Source organism: Ostrinia furnacalis, unplaced genomic scaffold, assembly GCF_004193835.3.
Source record: "Ostrinia furnacalis isolate ACB-3 unplaced genomic scaffold, ASM419383v2 OfSCF2094, whole genome shotgun sequence".
Classification (NCBI taxonomy): Eukaryota; Metazoa; Arthropoda; class Insecta; order Lepidoptera; family Crambidae; genus Ostrinia; species Ostrinia furnacalis.
The window spans coordinates 106,800-123,877 of record NW_021132333.1 but is presented as its reverse complement, the minus strand read 5'-3'; the positions used below and the strand labels follow the sequence as shown (position 1 = coordinate 123,877).

General features: G+C 36.4%; 1 protein-coding gene across 1 annotated transcript in view; it reads right to left on the bottom strand.

Moving 5' to 3' along the window:
- LOC114354619 (nephrin-like) overlaps positions 1-17,078 on the bottom strand; it is a 78,077-nt gene that overhangs the window by 52,378 nt on the left and 8,621 nt on the right. Inside the window, exon 2 of the mRNA XM_028307104.1 lies at positions 4,720-4,856. Within this exon, the coding sequence (XP_028162905.1) occupies positions 4,720-4,856 (137 nt within the window). The remainder of the gene's footprint in view (positions 1-4,719; positions 4,857-17,078) is intronic.

Sequence of the window (17,078 nt, the reverse complement as noted above, 5' to 3'; positions counted from 1 at the left end):
CTAATATCACTAGTTTTTGACCGCGACTTGGTTTGAGTATTAAAATTTTCTTAACAATTAGGAAGAGAAGTCGCCCGGCAAGCGAAAGGTCGTGGGTTCGATTCCCGCTTTAGGCAGTTCGATTTTTTCACGTTGTTTATTTTTAAGGTTCGAATAGTTTGTTCCAAATTTTAATATAAGCTTTCATCGAAATCCATATAAGTAGTTTTTACATGCAATAGTAACTAATCCTTACAAGTATTGACAGTCTTTCAGACCGAGTTTTTGATCAGACAGGCTGAAACGACAAGTGTTGTACCAAATAATCTATCTAAGCTAGCAATATCTTTCGTAAAAATAGGTATGTTTGATCAGACAAACCGAAAATCAGGGATGTTATGGATATCCGTATCCGTAATCGTAACCTAAACTTTTGGATAGGTATCCGAAATAAAAAAATATCTGAAACCGTAACCGATTCAAAAGTTTCGGATAGTTTCGGATGTAGCCAGTTTAAATTGTTTTTTGTATAGCATTATAAATGTAAAGTAAATAACAGCCTGATTTACCTTTACTATAATGTTATCTAGTATCAATTTTTATTTTTTTTATTACTTTTTGTTCGATGTAAAGTGTGCGGCCATGAATGAAACGTGTTGGACAACTATCGCAAATTGCATTCTAAAGCACAGATATCCGTAACCGTAACCAAAACTTTGGGATATCCGAAATAAAAAAAATTCCGTAACCGAATCCATAACCGAAACTACATATCCATAACATCCCTAGAAAATTATGTTCAATCTAAACTAGTAAATCTTCCCAAACTGCAATGTTAGCCTTTGAACACATCCTCTGCCCGAGACAGGCATCGAACTGGTTAACCGATGCGGAAGGATCGCTTTGAACAGGCTAATGGGTACGAAAGGCTTTGGATATGGATTTTGCGAATTTTCTTCACTTTTCGGGTTAGGGGGTTTGATTTTGTTTTTGAATGTTTTTGTATTTTGGGAACAAATGTATTGAAAGGTACGGAACCCTTATATTATTATTTTCTTGAAAAGACTTGGCATGTTTATTGTGGTGCATTTTGGGGTTCTTTAAAAGTATTGAAAGCACGGAATGCTTAAGCTTATGAAAGCTTAAGATTTTTTTTTATGAATTGTTATTTTATATTATTATTTGAAAAGCTATTAAAGAAATTGCGCAAAAGAAATCAAATATAATTAATTAATTAGGTTAAACATTTTAGATTTTCTTGCTGCCAAATTGAAAACTACAATTTTATCTGGACTAATTAAATTAGCACCTAATAGTGCTCTTAAGAAGCCTTTTATTTTATTGCCCTACCAACGTTTCGAGACAGACATTTGCAAGTGCTTAAAAGAAGTTCATCTTTGATGATGAGATGAACTTCTTTTACTTGAACTTGCAAACAACTTATTCTTTACTATCGTAATTCTGAAGCCCAGAGGGCCAAGCCTTAAAACTGCCTAAGTACAGAACGTTTCTTTTAGGCAACATAAAATACGAATTCCTTTTATAAATAGTGTTTTGAGACTCCTCACAAGGGCCAACTCAAAGCGGTTGAGGGCCGCGTAGACAAACTGGCTAAGTACAAAAAGGGAGATTCCGCCACGGTCCACTGGCGCATGCTCGCGGGACCCGGTTACCTGCTCTTTGTAAATAAACAATGAGCTGGGACTAGGGGACAGTTGTTTGGGCGATGGTTTAAATTGTAAGAAATTTTGTGCATTTAATGCCCCTTTTCACAATCAATCCCTAATTTTTAAGTGACCTCTATGGTAACACATAACAGGAATTTTGTTTTCATAGAGGTCCTTTAAAAATTAGGGATTGATGGTGAAAACGGGCGAGTACCCTTTTTCTAAAGATCCTGTAAAAATTCCATTTTGCACTGAAAATTTTGAGAGGTCAACTCTAGGTAAGTAGTTAAGTAGTGCCCACCTAAAACACGCTTTGACTTCCACAATAAATTCATTATGATGGGTATTGTATTAAAGTCAGAAAGAAATAACAAAATTTATTTATTTTTTCAAAATGTAAATGTACTTTTTGGAAGCCTACTTGCATAAATAAATCATTTGATTTGATTAGAAAATGTGTGCTATTACATTGACGATTTGAAAGAAAGAAAGAAAAAATGTTTGTGATATTTCCCACAACTCATTAAAAAAACTGCAATGAAAGAACAACATAGGAATTAAAAACAAACATGTGTCTCTAGTCGATAAAACTGAGTCTATCATTGAAAGATTACTGATAAAAATTGATATTCTCGTACCATAAGCAACGACTTCTGAGGTCGAAAATTGAGGTGTCAAAAGCTCAGTTGAATTTTCCCGTTTTTTCCGAACGCTCAGTTAAATTTTCCTTATTTTCCGACATACGCTATTCTCCACCTCAACCGCTCACAACTTGCGCCACAACCATTTCAAATTACCGTGCTTTTTGACTACGACTCGATAGGGTTACTTTATCAAAGGATTTGGAAGGGACTCATTATTTGGACGGAATTATACACACACAAAATCCTTATTTAGTAAACATGGCTGAAGTAAGACTGAATTTATTTGTGTAAGGCGATATTTTTTGTTATCTCAACGTTACTTATGGATACTGATACTAACCTGTTGGTTAGATGACAAAATTTAAACATTTAGTTAGTCAGACAGATCATAAAAAATATTGGACACCTACCTATTGCTTAGGTACCTGGAAGTCTTTATATGTATAGACTTCGGACGCAGGTAGGACAATCTGGTCAGGTCTTGGATGGCTTAAACATGGAGTGCAGGTGCGGTTTTGTTCCCCAGTCGATGAAGCACCTGATGTCGTGCCCTGAGTGCCCAAGGAACTGTACTCAGGAGGATTTGATGAGTGCTGCTGACAACGCCACTCTTGTGGCGTAGTTTTGGACTGACACTGTGTAGGTTTGTTGTCGACACAAAAAGAAGAAGACCTACATATTTTTTTATATAAAACGAGTTGAAATTGTTGAAATGTGGCGTGACGTCACGCCTTTGTAGATTTGTGAAATCACGTACACAACGTAATGTAATTATTTTTTTGATTATGACAAAAAAATACGTGTCCATTTTTAATCTGCCTGACTAAATGAATTTATATTTCATTACCTACAAAGAATTTAATATACTATTTATTTCATACACAATTTTCGGAAGTATGTTCACTTATTTCTTGGAATCTCGATTAGAAGGTTTGAAGTAAATTAGATTAATTTCTAGAATCCATTTTGAAGATAACTTGACAGATTCAGGGAACATATTTTATTATCTTTGCTTATTTATTTATAAATGTAATAAGAAGCTTCTTCACATTATTATAAAACTTTTAACTAGGTCTAATTTATTAGCTTTCCGAGTAAGTCGTCCATTATACTAAGACCTCTATTTTCAAATCAAATCCTTTATTTGCATTACATGTGAAACTAGTACTAGAGAGATCAAGCTGTATCTGAGAACCTAAATGACTAATTGAAATATAATATACTGCATATTTTAAGTTTTTAGAATATGTAAATGAAATTATTATTCACTCAGTAGTTTTTGAGTTAATTTGTGACAAACATACAAAAAATCTTAATCAGATTTGTGTACTGATCTATACTAATATTATAAATGCGAAAGTAACTCTGTCTATCTTGCTTTCACGCCTAAAACACTGAATCGTTTTTGATGAAATTGGGCATAGAGATAGTTTGAGTCCCGGGAAAGGACATAGGATAGTTTTTATCCCGGTTTTTGAAACAGGGACGCGCGCGATAAAGTTTTTCTGTGACAGACAAAATTCCAAACGGGCGAAGCCGCGAGCGGTATCTAAGCTAGTTTCTTATAAGAGAATCAGTTTCTCGATTTTAAAAAATACAAGCTCTACACTGCCTGTAGTTTATGTAGTTTATTTATTCATTTATAGACTATCTTAAGACTATTCCGAGACCAATATAAGAGAGCTAAGGTAAACCTAAAGCCAATTTCAACTGCATTGGTTTCGTATAAATGCTTTAAAATGTTAGTCCTAAGGGAAATTCCACACCGACGTTAGTTGCTAGTAGCGACACCTATTCGGGGCTTAGAATTCTAATATCTATAACTTCTGAAGTTATCAAAAATCAAATCAAAATCAAAAATATTTACTCAGTTTAGACCACAAGTGGCACTTATGAACGTCAAAATATAGTGTGTATAAAAAAGAAAAGGTAGTCCTTATGGGGCACTTTACATGTCCCCTTGTCTTTTGGGCCTTTATTAAGATTTAGCAAAAATACCAACAGACTGGCGCCCGTATTCACAAAAATTACTACGAGGTCTCACAATGCGCGTGGACGCACAGTGTGACACACGAACCAACCACAGAGCTCTATTCAACGCTGTGGGTTCGATTTGCTGCTTCACTTAAGCAAGCATCGTTTGTGAATACGGGCGTGAAAGTACTTTCGGATTTAAAACAAAAAGTAAGTGTATTTTGACAATAACAAATAACTTCAACGTAACAAATAATAAATTCACTTTTCGTGCGATTTGTAATCCTACTGATATGGTAAAAATGTAAAATCTGGTGAGGATGTTTCTTACTTTTTCATGAAAAAACTGCAGAACAGATTTTGATTTCTGTGAGACAAAAGGAAGGAAATGACAACTGAATCGCTAGCAGTCATCTCGAAAAAAGTGAAAAAATGACTTATCAGGTTCTACTTACAGAGCACGGTGAGGTCGATCTCAGCCTTCAAGGTGTTGCTGATCATGATATTCTTCGCTTCGCACGTGTATCTGGCCTTGTTGTCGGATGCATCGGCCTTGAAGGACAAAACATTCTCTGACATACGCCCGCTGGTTCTGTAACAAAACGGAAAAAATTACTTAGGATATTTTGCACTGCGGCATCTTAGTTCGTTCGTTTCAGCCGAAAGACGTCCACTGCTGGACAAAGGCCTCCCCCAAGGATTTCCACAAAGATCGGTCCTGCGCCGCTCGCATCCAGGCGCCTCCCGCGACCTTCACCAGATTGTTGGTCCACCTAGTGGGAGGCCTGCCTACGCTACGTCTTCCGGCTCTTCAGCCAAACTTTTATCCGAGAATAACTCCTGGTATAACTGGCACATTGACAGTTTCAGTATGGGAAATATGTCAAAATGTCGAATAACTGACGATTTATTCTGAGTTTAATATTTACTCTTGTTTGGTTGAATCCACCCTTTTAGGATATTTTGCTCAGTTATTTATCTACATAATTATGTTTATCAATTAGGTAATAAATGATTTGATTTATCTTATACTAGCTTTCCACCCGCGGGTTCGCCCGCGTGGAATTTTATCTGTCACAGAAAAACTTTGCGCGCGCGTCCCTGTTTCAAAAACCGGGATAAAAACTATCCTATGTCTTTTTCCGGGACTCAAAATATCTCTATGCCAAATTTCATCAAAATCGGTTCAGTGGTTTAGGCGTGAAAGCAGGACAGACAGACAGAGTTACCTTCGCATTTATAATATTATAGTATAGAACTAGAAGTATAGATTTTCAAAGGAATAAAACCGAAGTGAAATCTATGAAATATATTCGCTGAGGGATAATTTCAATATGTTAGGCGTAAAAACCTTCACGAAGAAAAATGAATTTATTATTGAACGCATGACTTGCCTATAACTCAGGCCGTCAGTCAAAACACCCTAACCCAAGAAATTCAAAACTGGAAAACAATCTCTGGGGAGAGTTTGACTTATCCCCACTTTTCGCCTCGCGCTTTTGAATTCATAATTACGTTTTAGTTTTGAATTTGGAACGTCTCGAGAATTCGCATTCCATAAACGTATTTTAATAATTTTCGAACATCTTTTTTGGCGTTACATTTTTGAGGAAATTTGAGTTGTTTTGATTATTTTGACACGAGTATTCTTCTTGTTGCTAGGTAAAGTTTGTAGGGCATAGGTATATGGTATTAAGGCTGTGCCCGATAGTGAGTGTAGTGGAAGTTAATTAAATGAAAGAGTGGACTGTATACAATTAATTGTCTATTCGGTATAAATTAACAATGATATTGAGACCGTTTAGTGCAAAGTCGTTGAAGAGAGTGCGTCAGGATCGTCTTCTTAGATGTTCGCTCACGAACCGAACATTGCTCGTTCGTTCGCCGAACGCTCGCCGCTCCCTCCGGTCACGCCGCCCGCGGGCAATGTCCGTGAGTAGACAGCCCGCGATTTCGTATGCGTGAAAATAGTTTAAATACCTAATATTTCCCGTTTTTCCAATATTTTTCTTTACTGCTGTGGGTGATGCTATATAGCCTTAAGCCTTCCTCGATAAATGGGCTATCAAACACAAAAATATTTTTTCAAATTGGACCAGTTGTCCTGCGATTAGTGCTATCAAGTAAACAAACAAACAAACTTTATAATATAAAGTACCTACATAAAGCTATAGAAGTTAATTAGCAAACGAATTATATAAATAAAAAAAATGATTTTTTAAAGGGAAAAAAATTAAAACAATATTGCTCTATTTTTATAAATGGCAACAAAATACTTGACAGTGTGTTGCTCACAACTAAAACCCCGTACCCCAAAGTTTGTCGATGAAACAAAAAGAAACGGTTTAATGCCCAAAACCGTAGGTATTTAAAAACTTCTTCGTAACTTCGCAAAAAACCGCTCAACCCCGGATTCTCGTTCTATAAATATTGTAGAAGCCGAACTACGTTCCGAAATAAGCAAAGGAGAACAGCCACACCATTCATTTAACATTATTAGAAACGCACTTTAATAATATTATAATCCTACTAATAATATTATAAAATATGTAGAAGTTTGTAACTCATTCACGCAAAAACCACTGAAAAGATTTTGATGAAACTATCCAGTATAATTTACCTACATCGATATCATAAATTAACGCGTGCGAAGCCACAGGCACACTAGTCTGATGACGAAGAAGTTATCATGACGTCGTATTAAAATCAGTGGCTGGCATTGGCATTTCTGTGGCAAGAAATTTTATAGTCTGTTTTTTTCTACTTAATTTCACTGTACAGCCTACCAAAAAATATGCAATTTGTAATGAGAAAAATGAGTTATCTGATTTCTTCAGCCTACACCCGAACTACGTAGCGGCTAGTTGGAAACTCTCAGATGTTTGAGATGAATAATTTCTGGCGCGAATTCTAGCCGCCATTTTGGAATTTTAAAAAGTGAAGCGCGGAAAATGTACGTTTCAGAGTTACGCAACTCTTCAATGCGGCCTCAAGTTATACGCTCGTTAGAGTTAGTAGTAGCTAAATAGTAGTAGAGTTAGTATAAGCTTAAATTTATTTATTTTTTGCCGGATTTTTGACGCATTCCACTTTAAGTACTAAAATATCGATAGGTGCTCTAAGAGGAATAAATAATAATAAATAAATAAATAAATAAATCTTTGGACAATTTTACACAGCGCCAGCTAGCCCCAAAGTAAGCAACTTAATGCTTGTGTTATGGGTGCTAGCTTAACGGATATACTACTTATATACTTTTTTTTTTAAATACATAAATATTATACATAGTCACACCCAGACCCGTCACAGAAATTAAAATTTATCATTTCAATTTCTGCCCGGCCGGGAATCGAACCCGGGACCTCTCGGCATAGTAGTCCGTTCTGAACCACTACACCAAACGGCCGACTATATGGCCGGAATAGGCAAGGTGCTATTCGTGCAGGTGCTATTCGGGCGGTATAACTAAATGGGATCCAGCAAAAAACGGGATATCTCCGTGGAAACGAGCTCTTAGTAGTCACCAACATAATTTTTAACAAATATACCATTTCTATATTGAAAATACCAAAGCAGCGGATTACATCCTTTCCAAGTTAAATTCCAAAGATCTGTAATAAAATATATGAAAAAGCCGTAAATTTAAAGCCAAAACTTGCTTCTGGATACCATCCAAGCTAACTCTTTACTGCAAGATGTAATTTATAGTATACGTCTGAATTTCAGACTTTCTATTAGAAAATATTTTTTTGTATAAAAAGTAGCCAAGTGAGAGACGGATTTGAATACTGCTAGTGTTGAAGGAATCCCAAAAAAAGAGCGATGAAAATAAATTGTACACAAGATTTTAAGTTAAGTACTACCATACAGGGTGATAGATCTAACACTGAACTATACACCGTATATCTAACGCCGGTATTCACAAACATTACTGTGAGGTCTCACAGTGCGCGTGGACGCACAGGGTGACACATGAACCAATCACAGAGCTCAGAAAAGCAGAAAGTATATTTATTTATTTAGACTACAAGTTATTAAAAATTAATGAACTAGAATTTAGAAAACACCTCAGGACGTTTTTTTTTACAATAAAGTAAAAATAAAGATAATTACTTTTACCAATACATATATACAAAAATTCATAATAACATACATATAAGAATATGAACAGTTACCAAAAACACATGGCGGCGTGTTTGGGCTCATTCATAAACACAACATCCTCTCTGTCTTAGTTGAGTGACTTTTACAGTCCAACAGGCACGCTCTAACACGCTTGTTCTTGAGATTTTCTCACGGTCTGTGAATACAGGGTGTCTGCTATTTATGTTTATATTTTAACCTAGCTTTTGCTCGCAACTTCGCTAGAGTTAAACTTTGGACCCCCGTTTCATCTAGTTAGTGGATTAATTTAATTTTAGCGCAATCCGTTAAGTTTTTCGAGCTATATTTGTAATAATTGATTAAATTTTTCATATTTTCGAATCCATCCATCTTTTTTACACAAAACGATAGGTATGCTAGCATGTGCAATAGAGACAGGTAGCTATAAAATTAAGGAAACAGTGTTATAGAGCATGACTTAAATATTATCGTGTTAATAGACAATTGTCTTTGAGGGTTTTTAAACGGACTCTATTAGGTAACACGATAAAAAGAAACAAATAATTTTCATAGATTAAGGTACATATTAATAACTATGAACTGAAAGGGTGATAGAGAAATTAAAATAAGTATTATTTCATGTAACACCCTGTATATCGTAGGGAGTAGGGACTTATAAAAATTCATAGGCTTTTAATGTCTTACTAATAGGTTGTTACATTGTAATATTATGCAGCTGAGCATCAATTGTAATTAACGATATAATTACAAACTAAGGTCAGTCCGCGGGTTTGTTTGCGGTTTTTACTTGTAGGTACCTACTTACTAATTTGAATTGCACAGCTTTTTCCGACTAGTGAGGATTTTTAAGTTATTTACGATTTTTGGTTTTTCAAAAATGTTACAGCGTAACGAGAAAGAATAGATCTTTCTGTAGATACATTATTTCAAAATATTTTTTACAAGATATTATTATTATACTCTTTATTAAACATTTATAAAAAACACGGATTTAAAGAAACCTAAACCACTTTTACCATTAGATTCAATACGTTTTCAAAATCTCATTTGAGTTTTGAATTTAATCTCAAACGTATCCCACGGCCACGGTGCGTGGTCAGACATAATCCCACGGGATAGTATATACCGTGGATACCACAAATTGATTATTTTTTTGTAGTAAACGAACTGTGATTTGATATGGCCGTTGTCTTAAGATGGTTGAAATGTCTTATGATAGTCTAAAATAGTTATTTTGTTTATTTAATTTCAATCCACAGCTCTACGTAGACATACTAGTTTTAGACAGCGGTTTCGTTCGCGTGGCTATACCAACTTTATAATTTGAAATTATCAAGTTATTTAAAATTTGCTTTGAGAGGGGATTCTTAGGCTGAGTTGCACCACCTAACATTGACCGTAACTTTAAAGATACCGGTTATCGTACCGGTAGTAGTTTTTTGTATGGAGTTTGACAGATATTTGACGTTTGTCAAAGTTAAAGTACGATAGTGCACCCAGCCTTAACGTTAGAAAATTGTAATAACTTTATGCTCATAGTTGCTAATATTGACGTTCCATAATGTTAAAACTTAGTTGACGATTTATTTTGATTAAGTTCGACGACGACTACGACTTTTACGTTTCAACTCTCAGGGGTTTTTAAACTGGTAAAAACTTTATATCTTTTAATAATTTTTTCAGCATCTTCATCGTGTTCATCAAAATACATATTGAAAGCCTTATTTTAACCGTGACTATAACCAAAACCAGTGTTTTTTGTATGGAGTTTGACAGACTTTTGACGTTTGTTAAAGTTAAAGTAAGATTGTACAACCCAGCCTTAGGCTCTACTCCCAGAAGGGACACACAAAATGAAGACATCACATTCAAAACAGCATTTGAGCACCAAATTCTAAGATCTAAAATTAGTTTAAATTACAGACCAAACCAAAGTTTAGCCAACATTCTAACTAGCGCGGCATCGAACCAGAGTCCTTGTAATTATTAAGCCCACAAGTGGGGCTAATTGATCAAATGATTGCATCCAATCAATAGCCCTTTCAAACGCTAATTATAAGTGCGGGTTCGATTCTCAGAGGGGTGACTTTGGGGTCGACTTTTAAAGTGGTTAATAAGTAGGTAATTATAATAGAAAATTGCTCTGTGAAATCTGCAGGGAAATTTTGAATTATGCATCTGAATTCGTTAGGCAGTTAACTACTGGAGATCGTAGAGAAGAAAATTTAAAATAATGTTCTAAAATAACATTGCATTAGTGTATTTTAACCTACGGAGTTCCAGCTTCGATTTTGGGGTCAGTTACTAAAACTGTATCTATAGTCAATATTTGCCCTTTATAATAATAAATCGATAGGATTATTGCGCACTACATTAAATTGAAAAGGCTTAATTTTATTGGTCTTATAACTAGGGAGCGTACTCTTTCAGACTGTCAATATAAACCAAAAACCATGGGACCATGGGGTCCAAGCGCTCGTTCCTTTCAGAGGCGGCGTAAGGCGTAGGCGACGTGGGCCACCGCCTACGGCCTCGCGGTACAAGGGGCCTCGCGCATCAAAAATTTTGAAAAATGTATACAAGGTGGAGATGACAATATCACAATACGAACATTGACTATTAAATATAAATTCTTGATAGCTANGAATGGCCGATTTATATTATTCAATTCTGTGACCATACACCCGCCATTCTGACGTTCACTTTTTTTTATTATTTCATAAAATCCGTCTTCAGGTCGCCACAGAACAAGGCCTCGCGAAATCTGTCTTGCCCACATCAAATTTAGGTCTTGCCCCGCCTCTGGTTCCTTTTATAAGGAACTGGCAAAGAGGCTCACCGAGGTGACCGGTGATCAAAAGGCTGGCAGCTATTTTGGTCAGAGAATTAGCCTGGCCATTCAACGTGGCAATGCTGCCAGCCTTTTGGGCACCATTCCTGACTGCGGCGCTGGGGGTGAAGTATTTTTTATTTTGTAAATAGTTTTTATAATTAGTAATTTTTAAATTTTAGTTTTTAAGTCATTTTAAGTTAATGTAAGTATTATTATAAAATTTATTCTCGAATAAACAATACGAATTTAAAAAGAAACCAAAAACTAAAGTAAAAACTGAAATGAAATTAAGATTTTCTAAACTAGCTGTGCCATCTACGTTCAGCAGAAATAATGTAGCAATTTAATGGTGAAAGATTTTTTCAAATCGGTCCAGTAGTTCAAAGCCCTATTTTATTCAAACAATCAAATCATTCCTCATTATCATATTAGCGTTAATGTAGATATTTCATACATTTGGCAGAGTCACTATCTTTTTCCTACATTACTACTTATCTAAGCGAATTCTATTTGTCTACAAACCCAGATACACACAGCTTGTCTGTTTCCGACTTAATTTATCGATTCAAATATGCATTAGTTAGCGATAAAATCTTTCCCAGGGGCCGTGGCCGTCTACCGTGAAAGAAATGTATAAATTTTAATGATAATACTTCTTGCCCCCATCGTAAAAGGTCTTACAATGTCTTCATGATCGTTTGGTACCACCTGTTTTTAGATCATATTATGGGGAGAACGTTTAAGTATAGTCAAGTATAATTGTTTTGCTATAAAACATTAATAGCAAGATAATAAAGGTTTTTAAATAGGTAGTATAAGATAGTTTCTTTAAACAATTGAGCTCTAATAAACAAGAAAAAAGTTCTGTACTTAAGTACCTACTGCTCTAACTATTCACAAACGATGCTTCCTTAAGTGAAGCAGCAAATCAAACGCACAGCGTTGAATAGAGCTCTGTGATTGGTTCATGTCTTACTCTGTGCGTCCACGCGCACTGAGACCTCATAGTAATGTTTGTGAATACGGGCGTGTGACATACTGAAAAAGAAAAATATTAAGTAGGTAATTCTTTTTGCCACTGTTTGACTACTAAATAATTGTAACAAAACTCGCAACAAAATAACATAATTCTAGAACTGAATTATTTCCCATTAACCAAAGCTCAATTATAAATAAATAGGTTAATAAAGGTTTCAGAATTGCGATTTCGGTAAAATACCTGCCTTGTCATGCATAAAAAAAGAATCATCTTTTAATGCAACTTTCCATCCAACAGATTCTTATTTCATTCTCCATTTATCTCAGCACTGGTTTTAATTAATTACGATCTAACTCGATTTCTAATTAGCCGACTTTTTACCTTTACAGAACGGAAATAAAACAATAGAAGCAACAACGGAAAAGGTTGGCCATTCTGCGAAGCGCGCCGTTTCCGGTTAGACTTCATATTTTCCGGATGCAAAAACTATTTTCCCTTTGAGGCGAAACACAAGCTTTACATAATGGGGAAATGGTCAGTAGACCACTGGATATGATAGATACATACCTAGACTTTTTATTGCACCCTATACTTCAAACTAAGGAAATGCAAAATTGGAGTAAACGAACTAAAGTCGCTGACATAACCCGACGGATTAGCAAGCTGAAGTGGCAATGGGCAGGGCACATAGTACGCACAACTGACGGACGTTGGGGCAGCAAGGTTATGTAGTAGAGGCCACGTACCGGCAAACGCAGCGTGTGACGTCCACCCACAAGGTGGACCGACAACCTGATAAAGGTAGCAGAATGGTGCTGGAAGCAGGCCGCTACCAACCGGGCGATATGGAAATCATTGGGGGAGGCCTATGTTCAGCAGTAGACGTCCTATGGCTGAAATGATGATGTTGAAACAACTTCTAAGAGCAGAAAACATAAAACGTACCTGCTGAAGTAATCCTACTGAAAATATTTTCACTAAAAAACGTATGTATAAGACAATAGAGAACAAACAGACGTTAGGTAATTGAGTTTTTAAAACATATTCTGCGGCGGCAACGTATATTTATAAAAGAAAAACAACCAAATGTGTGGGATTTTCAAATTAGCTTTTTATATAGAACTCTGCTCGCTTTGAAATATTGTTTGATACCTTTATCATAACGTTCCACGAATAACAATGTTTCTAAAAAATACATCAGAGACAAAGAAAAAAGGGTTTGACAACTTTTAATTTGATATTTAGATTGTAAATATAAACTATTTTTCATATTTGTCCCGTTAGTTTTTAGCCCCTATACGTCTAGGTAGTGTGGGGAGTTTAGGATAAATCATATATTAGCCTATAGCAGTGGTTCCCAAAGTTGTCTGGGCTAAGAATCATCTAATACAAGTTCCCAAACTCGGGACCCACCTATGGGAAATTTCGCCAGCTGCCAAGTGGTTGGATGGGTAGGGTGGTGTGTCGTTCTACAGGCAGGGCCCACTCATGGTTCGCTCGCGACCCACCACTGGGTCGTGACCCATAGTTTGGGAAACCCTGGCCTAAAGTCAATTGGAGAGGGTCGACAAAGACAAAAATATGACAATGATTACGCCACCAGTAAGATCTAGGATGCGCGCCGCGGTAAGCGTTTATGGCGCCATTTTGTCGATTTTAAATAAGCTCATACATTTTGACATTTAAAAACATAGATAAGATTTTGTTTAATTTCATACAAAGAATACTGACCGCCTCGAGTTGACACAGTTACGATCCCTTTCCGGGGTGATAAGTGTGCTTCGTCCTTAAAACGCTATGCGTCAGATAGAAAGTATTGGTACTTTATTGCTGCTTAGTAAAACGTCACACCAAACCCAAATTTAAGTGACAGCTATACAAATTTGTCCCCCCCATAAAAACCGCCGTTTGTTCTCCACAAAAATCAAATCCAATTTCGTTCCATCCAAATCCGTCATATAAAACTATCCGGACACGACCTTTGTCCGAATTTCCAATTCCATGGAATATTCTGGAAACCCGCAAAGAAGTCCGCGAGGTCTAGGTACTATTGACCTCAATCCTTTTAAAGGGAGGTCGAAGTTGGAAACATTTGGAAAAAATAATATGTGCTATACATAGAGATACTTCGAATCAATAGAGTATGCAATTCTTACTTTGCTTGGCAAAATAAGGGCAGATATCAATGGAGTATGCAGTTCTCAAAAACTGTTTTAAACGAGGTGACAATAGTCCAATGGTTACTGCATAGAACTCCTCCAGAGGGGTCTCTAGTTCGATCCCTGATCATAGCAGCAATGTTATTTTCTCTCAGCTCTTTATAATGTAAATTAATCACTATTTTTTAAAGCTTACAGAGAAGTTCAAATTTTATAAAGCAAAAAAGAAAATTAGGTAGCCTAAAACTTGCATAAAATAGGGATCCATGAGCTTGACACTTTATCCTCCTTTGCGCAGTCGGGTAAAAAACGAAATCATCTTCCAGCAACATCCCCTTAACCCCACATAATATTTAAAACATTAGACCCGCCATCGGAAATATAAGAGGGCCGCGAAGCTGCGGACATATTTATAAGACTGACCTCTGCGGGCTTACGAGACCGATCTGTTATTAAATCGTGCGCCTGAGACGATGAATTTTTCATTCCAAGTCTATATAGATCGTAAACGAACTAAAGTCGTTGACATAGTCCGACGGATTAGCAGGCTGAAGTGGCAATGGGCAGGGCACATAGTACGCAGAACTGACGGCCGATGGGGCAGCAAGGTTCTGGAATGGAGGACGCGTGCCGGAAAACGCAGCGTGGGATGTCCACCCACAAGGTGGACCGACGACATCATAAAGGTAGCAGGGAAGCGGTGGACGCAGGCCGCTACCAATCGAACTCAAACATTAGCGGAAGAATGTTGGAGCGCGTCTTCGTATATGAAACGATCTATCATTATTATCATTCAGCCGTAGGACGTTCACTGCTGAACATAGGCCTCCCCCAAAGATTTCCACAAGGGCCGGTTGGTAGCGGCCTGCATCCAGCGCCTTCCTGCTACCTTTATGAGGTTTTATGTCCACCTTGTGGACGTCCTACGCTTGTGGACTTTACTAAAAGTTAATCTAATGAATATAACTTTTGTTCTGTCTGAACAAAGACTCAAGAGGGCTAGTGTAATATTAGTAGCATTACAAAATGTACGAGTAGGTCTATCACAACTTAACACCAAACGATTACAGCACACAATCTCAATAGCAGCGGGTTTGTCACTATATTTCTAGCAGTTGTTATGACTATAAAATAAATCAACGCAACGTGGGGGAGATGCAACGGGCTAGATAAAATGGCACAATTCAGAAGTGGTAGCGGGAGCGGGAAATACTAGTAAAACGCCAAAGGTTTCAGATTCAAATTCTTTAAAGCAATAAAGAATTCCAAGCGTTACATTTCATCATCTTTTCAGCCACAAGACGTCCACTGCTGAACACAGGCCTCCCCCAATGACTTCCACATCGCATGGTTGGTAGCGGAAAACGTAGCGTGCGACGTCCACCCCACAAGGTGGACCGACGACCTGATAAAGGTAGCAGGGAGGCGCTGGATGCAGGCGTTGTAAAAATAATATAAGACAATAATGGACCCTGTTGGACGTTGGGTACAGGAAAAATTCCATCTATGTATAATGTATATTCTCCGCACAGTTATTTGTGTGTTGAACGCAATTTTTCTCATTTTCATCTGTTTTTCGTAGTCTAAGACTTTTTAATTTTTTATTCCTATTAAAATATTAAATACCTACATTTAAGTTGAATATGGAACCCTTATGACATTGGATTTTGTTATGGTAGTCTAGATAAAGGGTTTTTTTAGTAACAAACAGGCTTTTGATAAAGAAATCAATGGGCACATATTTCAAAATCGCTGCAGCCTCCATTTTGTGCGGCATCATTATAAATTTCCCTCTAAATTTTCTGGGGCGTTATTTATTACTTAATCTTGAAGCTTGGTAAATGTTTTTAAGAGTAAACTGTGGAGATATTTATTATTTAACAAACGTTTAAGATGTCCTTTTAAATCTTGCTTGTCCGTGTATTGTTGGGCTGAAATTATATTTTTCGGATAATATATTTGTTGGATGTAGCACATATTGCAGGGCATTTGTCAATGTTTTGTACTTTTGTAGTATACAATTGTTTTCGTATGATATACGACTACAATATAGGAGAATAACAGGACGATCGCTTGCTTAGTCTGCTGATAGCATAATAATAAGCTTACAAAACCATTTGATGGTGTTGAGATGCTTCTAAGCGATCTTCATCATCATCATCATCATCTAATTATTTAGTGTCATCAACAGAATACAAAATGCAATTAAAAAAATTGATTTCATTTAATTTGATTAGAACTACGACCCTGTCCAATTTACCAGAGGTAAAGGGAGTCTTTTTTACCATCTATTGTACCGTGATACCATCCGGTTACCATTTTTACCATCAGGTGATCCGTCTGCTCGTTTGCCTCCTATCACATAAAAAAAAAAAAAAAGAAAAACCGTGTCTGAAAGTAATTAAATGATTTGATTTGCATTTGCCTCTGGTACTGGTCTAAAATAAAGGATTTAGTATATCTCGAAATGATCTACTATCTAGGTACATACAGCAAATACTGGAAATTTACATGTCAACTATAATTTATCTCTTAGCTTAGTAAAAAAGCTCAGCAAATGAAAAGTAGTATTCAAGACATCATTTTTTTCAATTCAAAACTTAATGTCCAAGAACTTCAATTCAAAAACTTTCAGACAGTTCAAATCTCGCCAACTCGTCTCAATAACCAGTTGAAATTGAGCAGCAAACTTCCCCAAATATTAGGTTTTTTACCCCC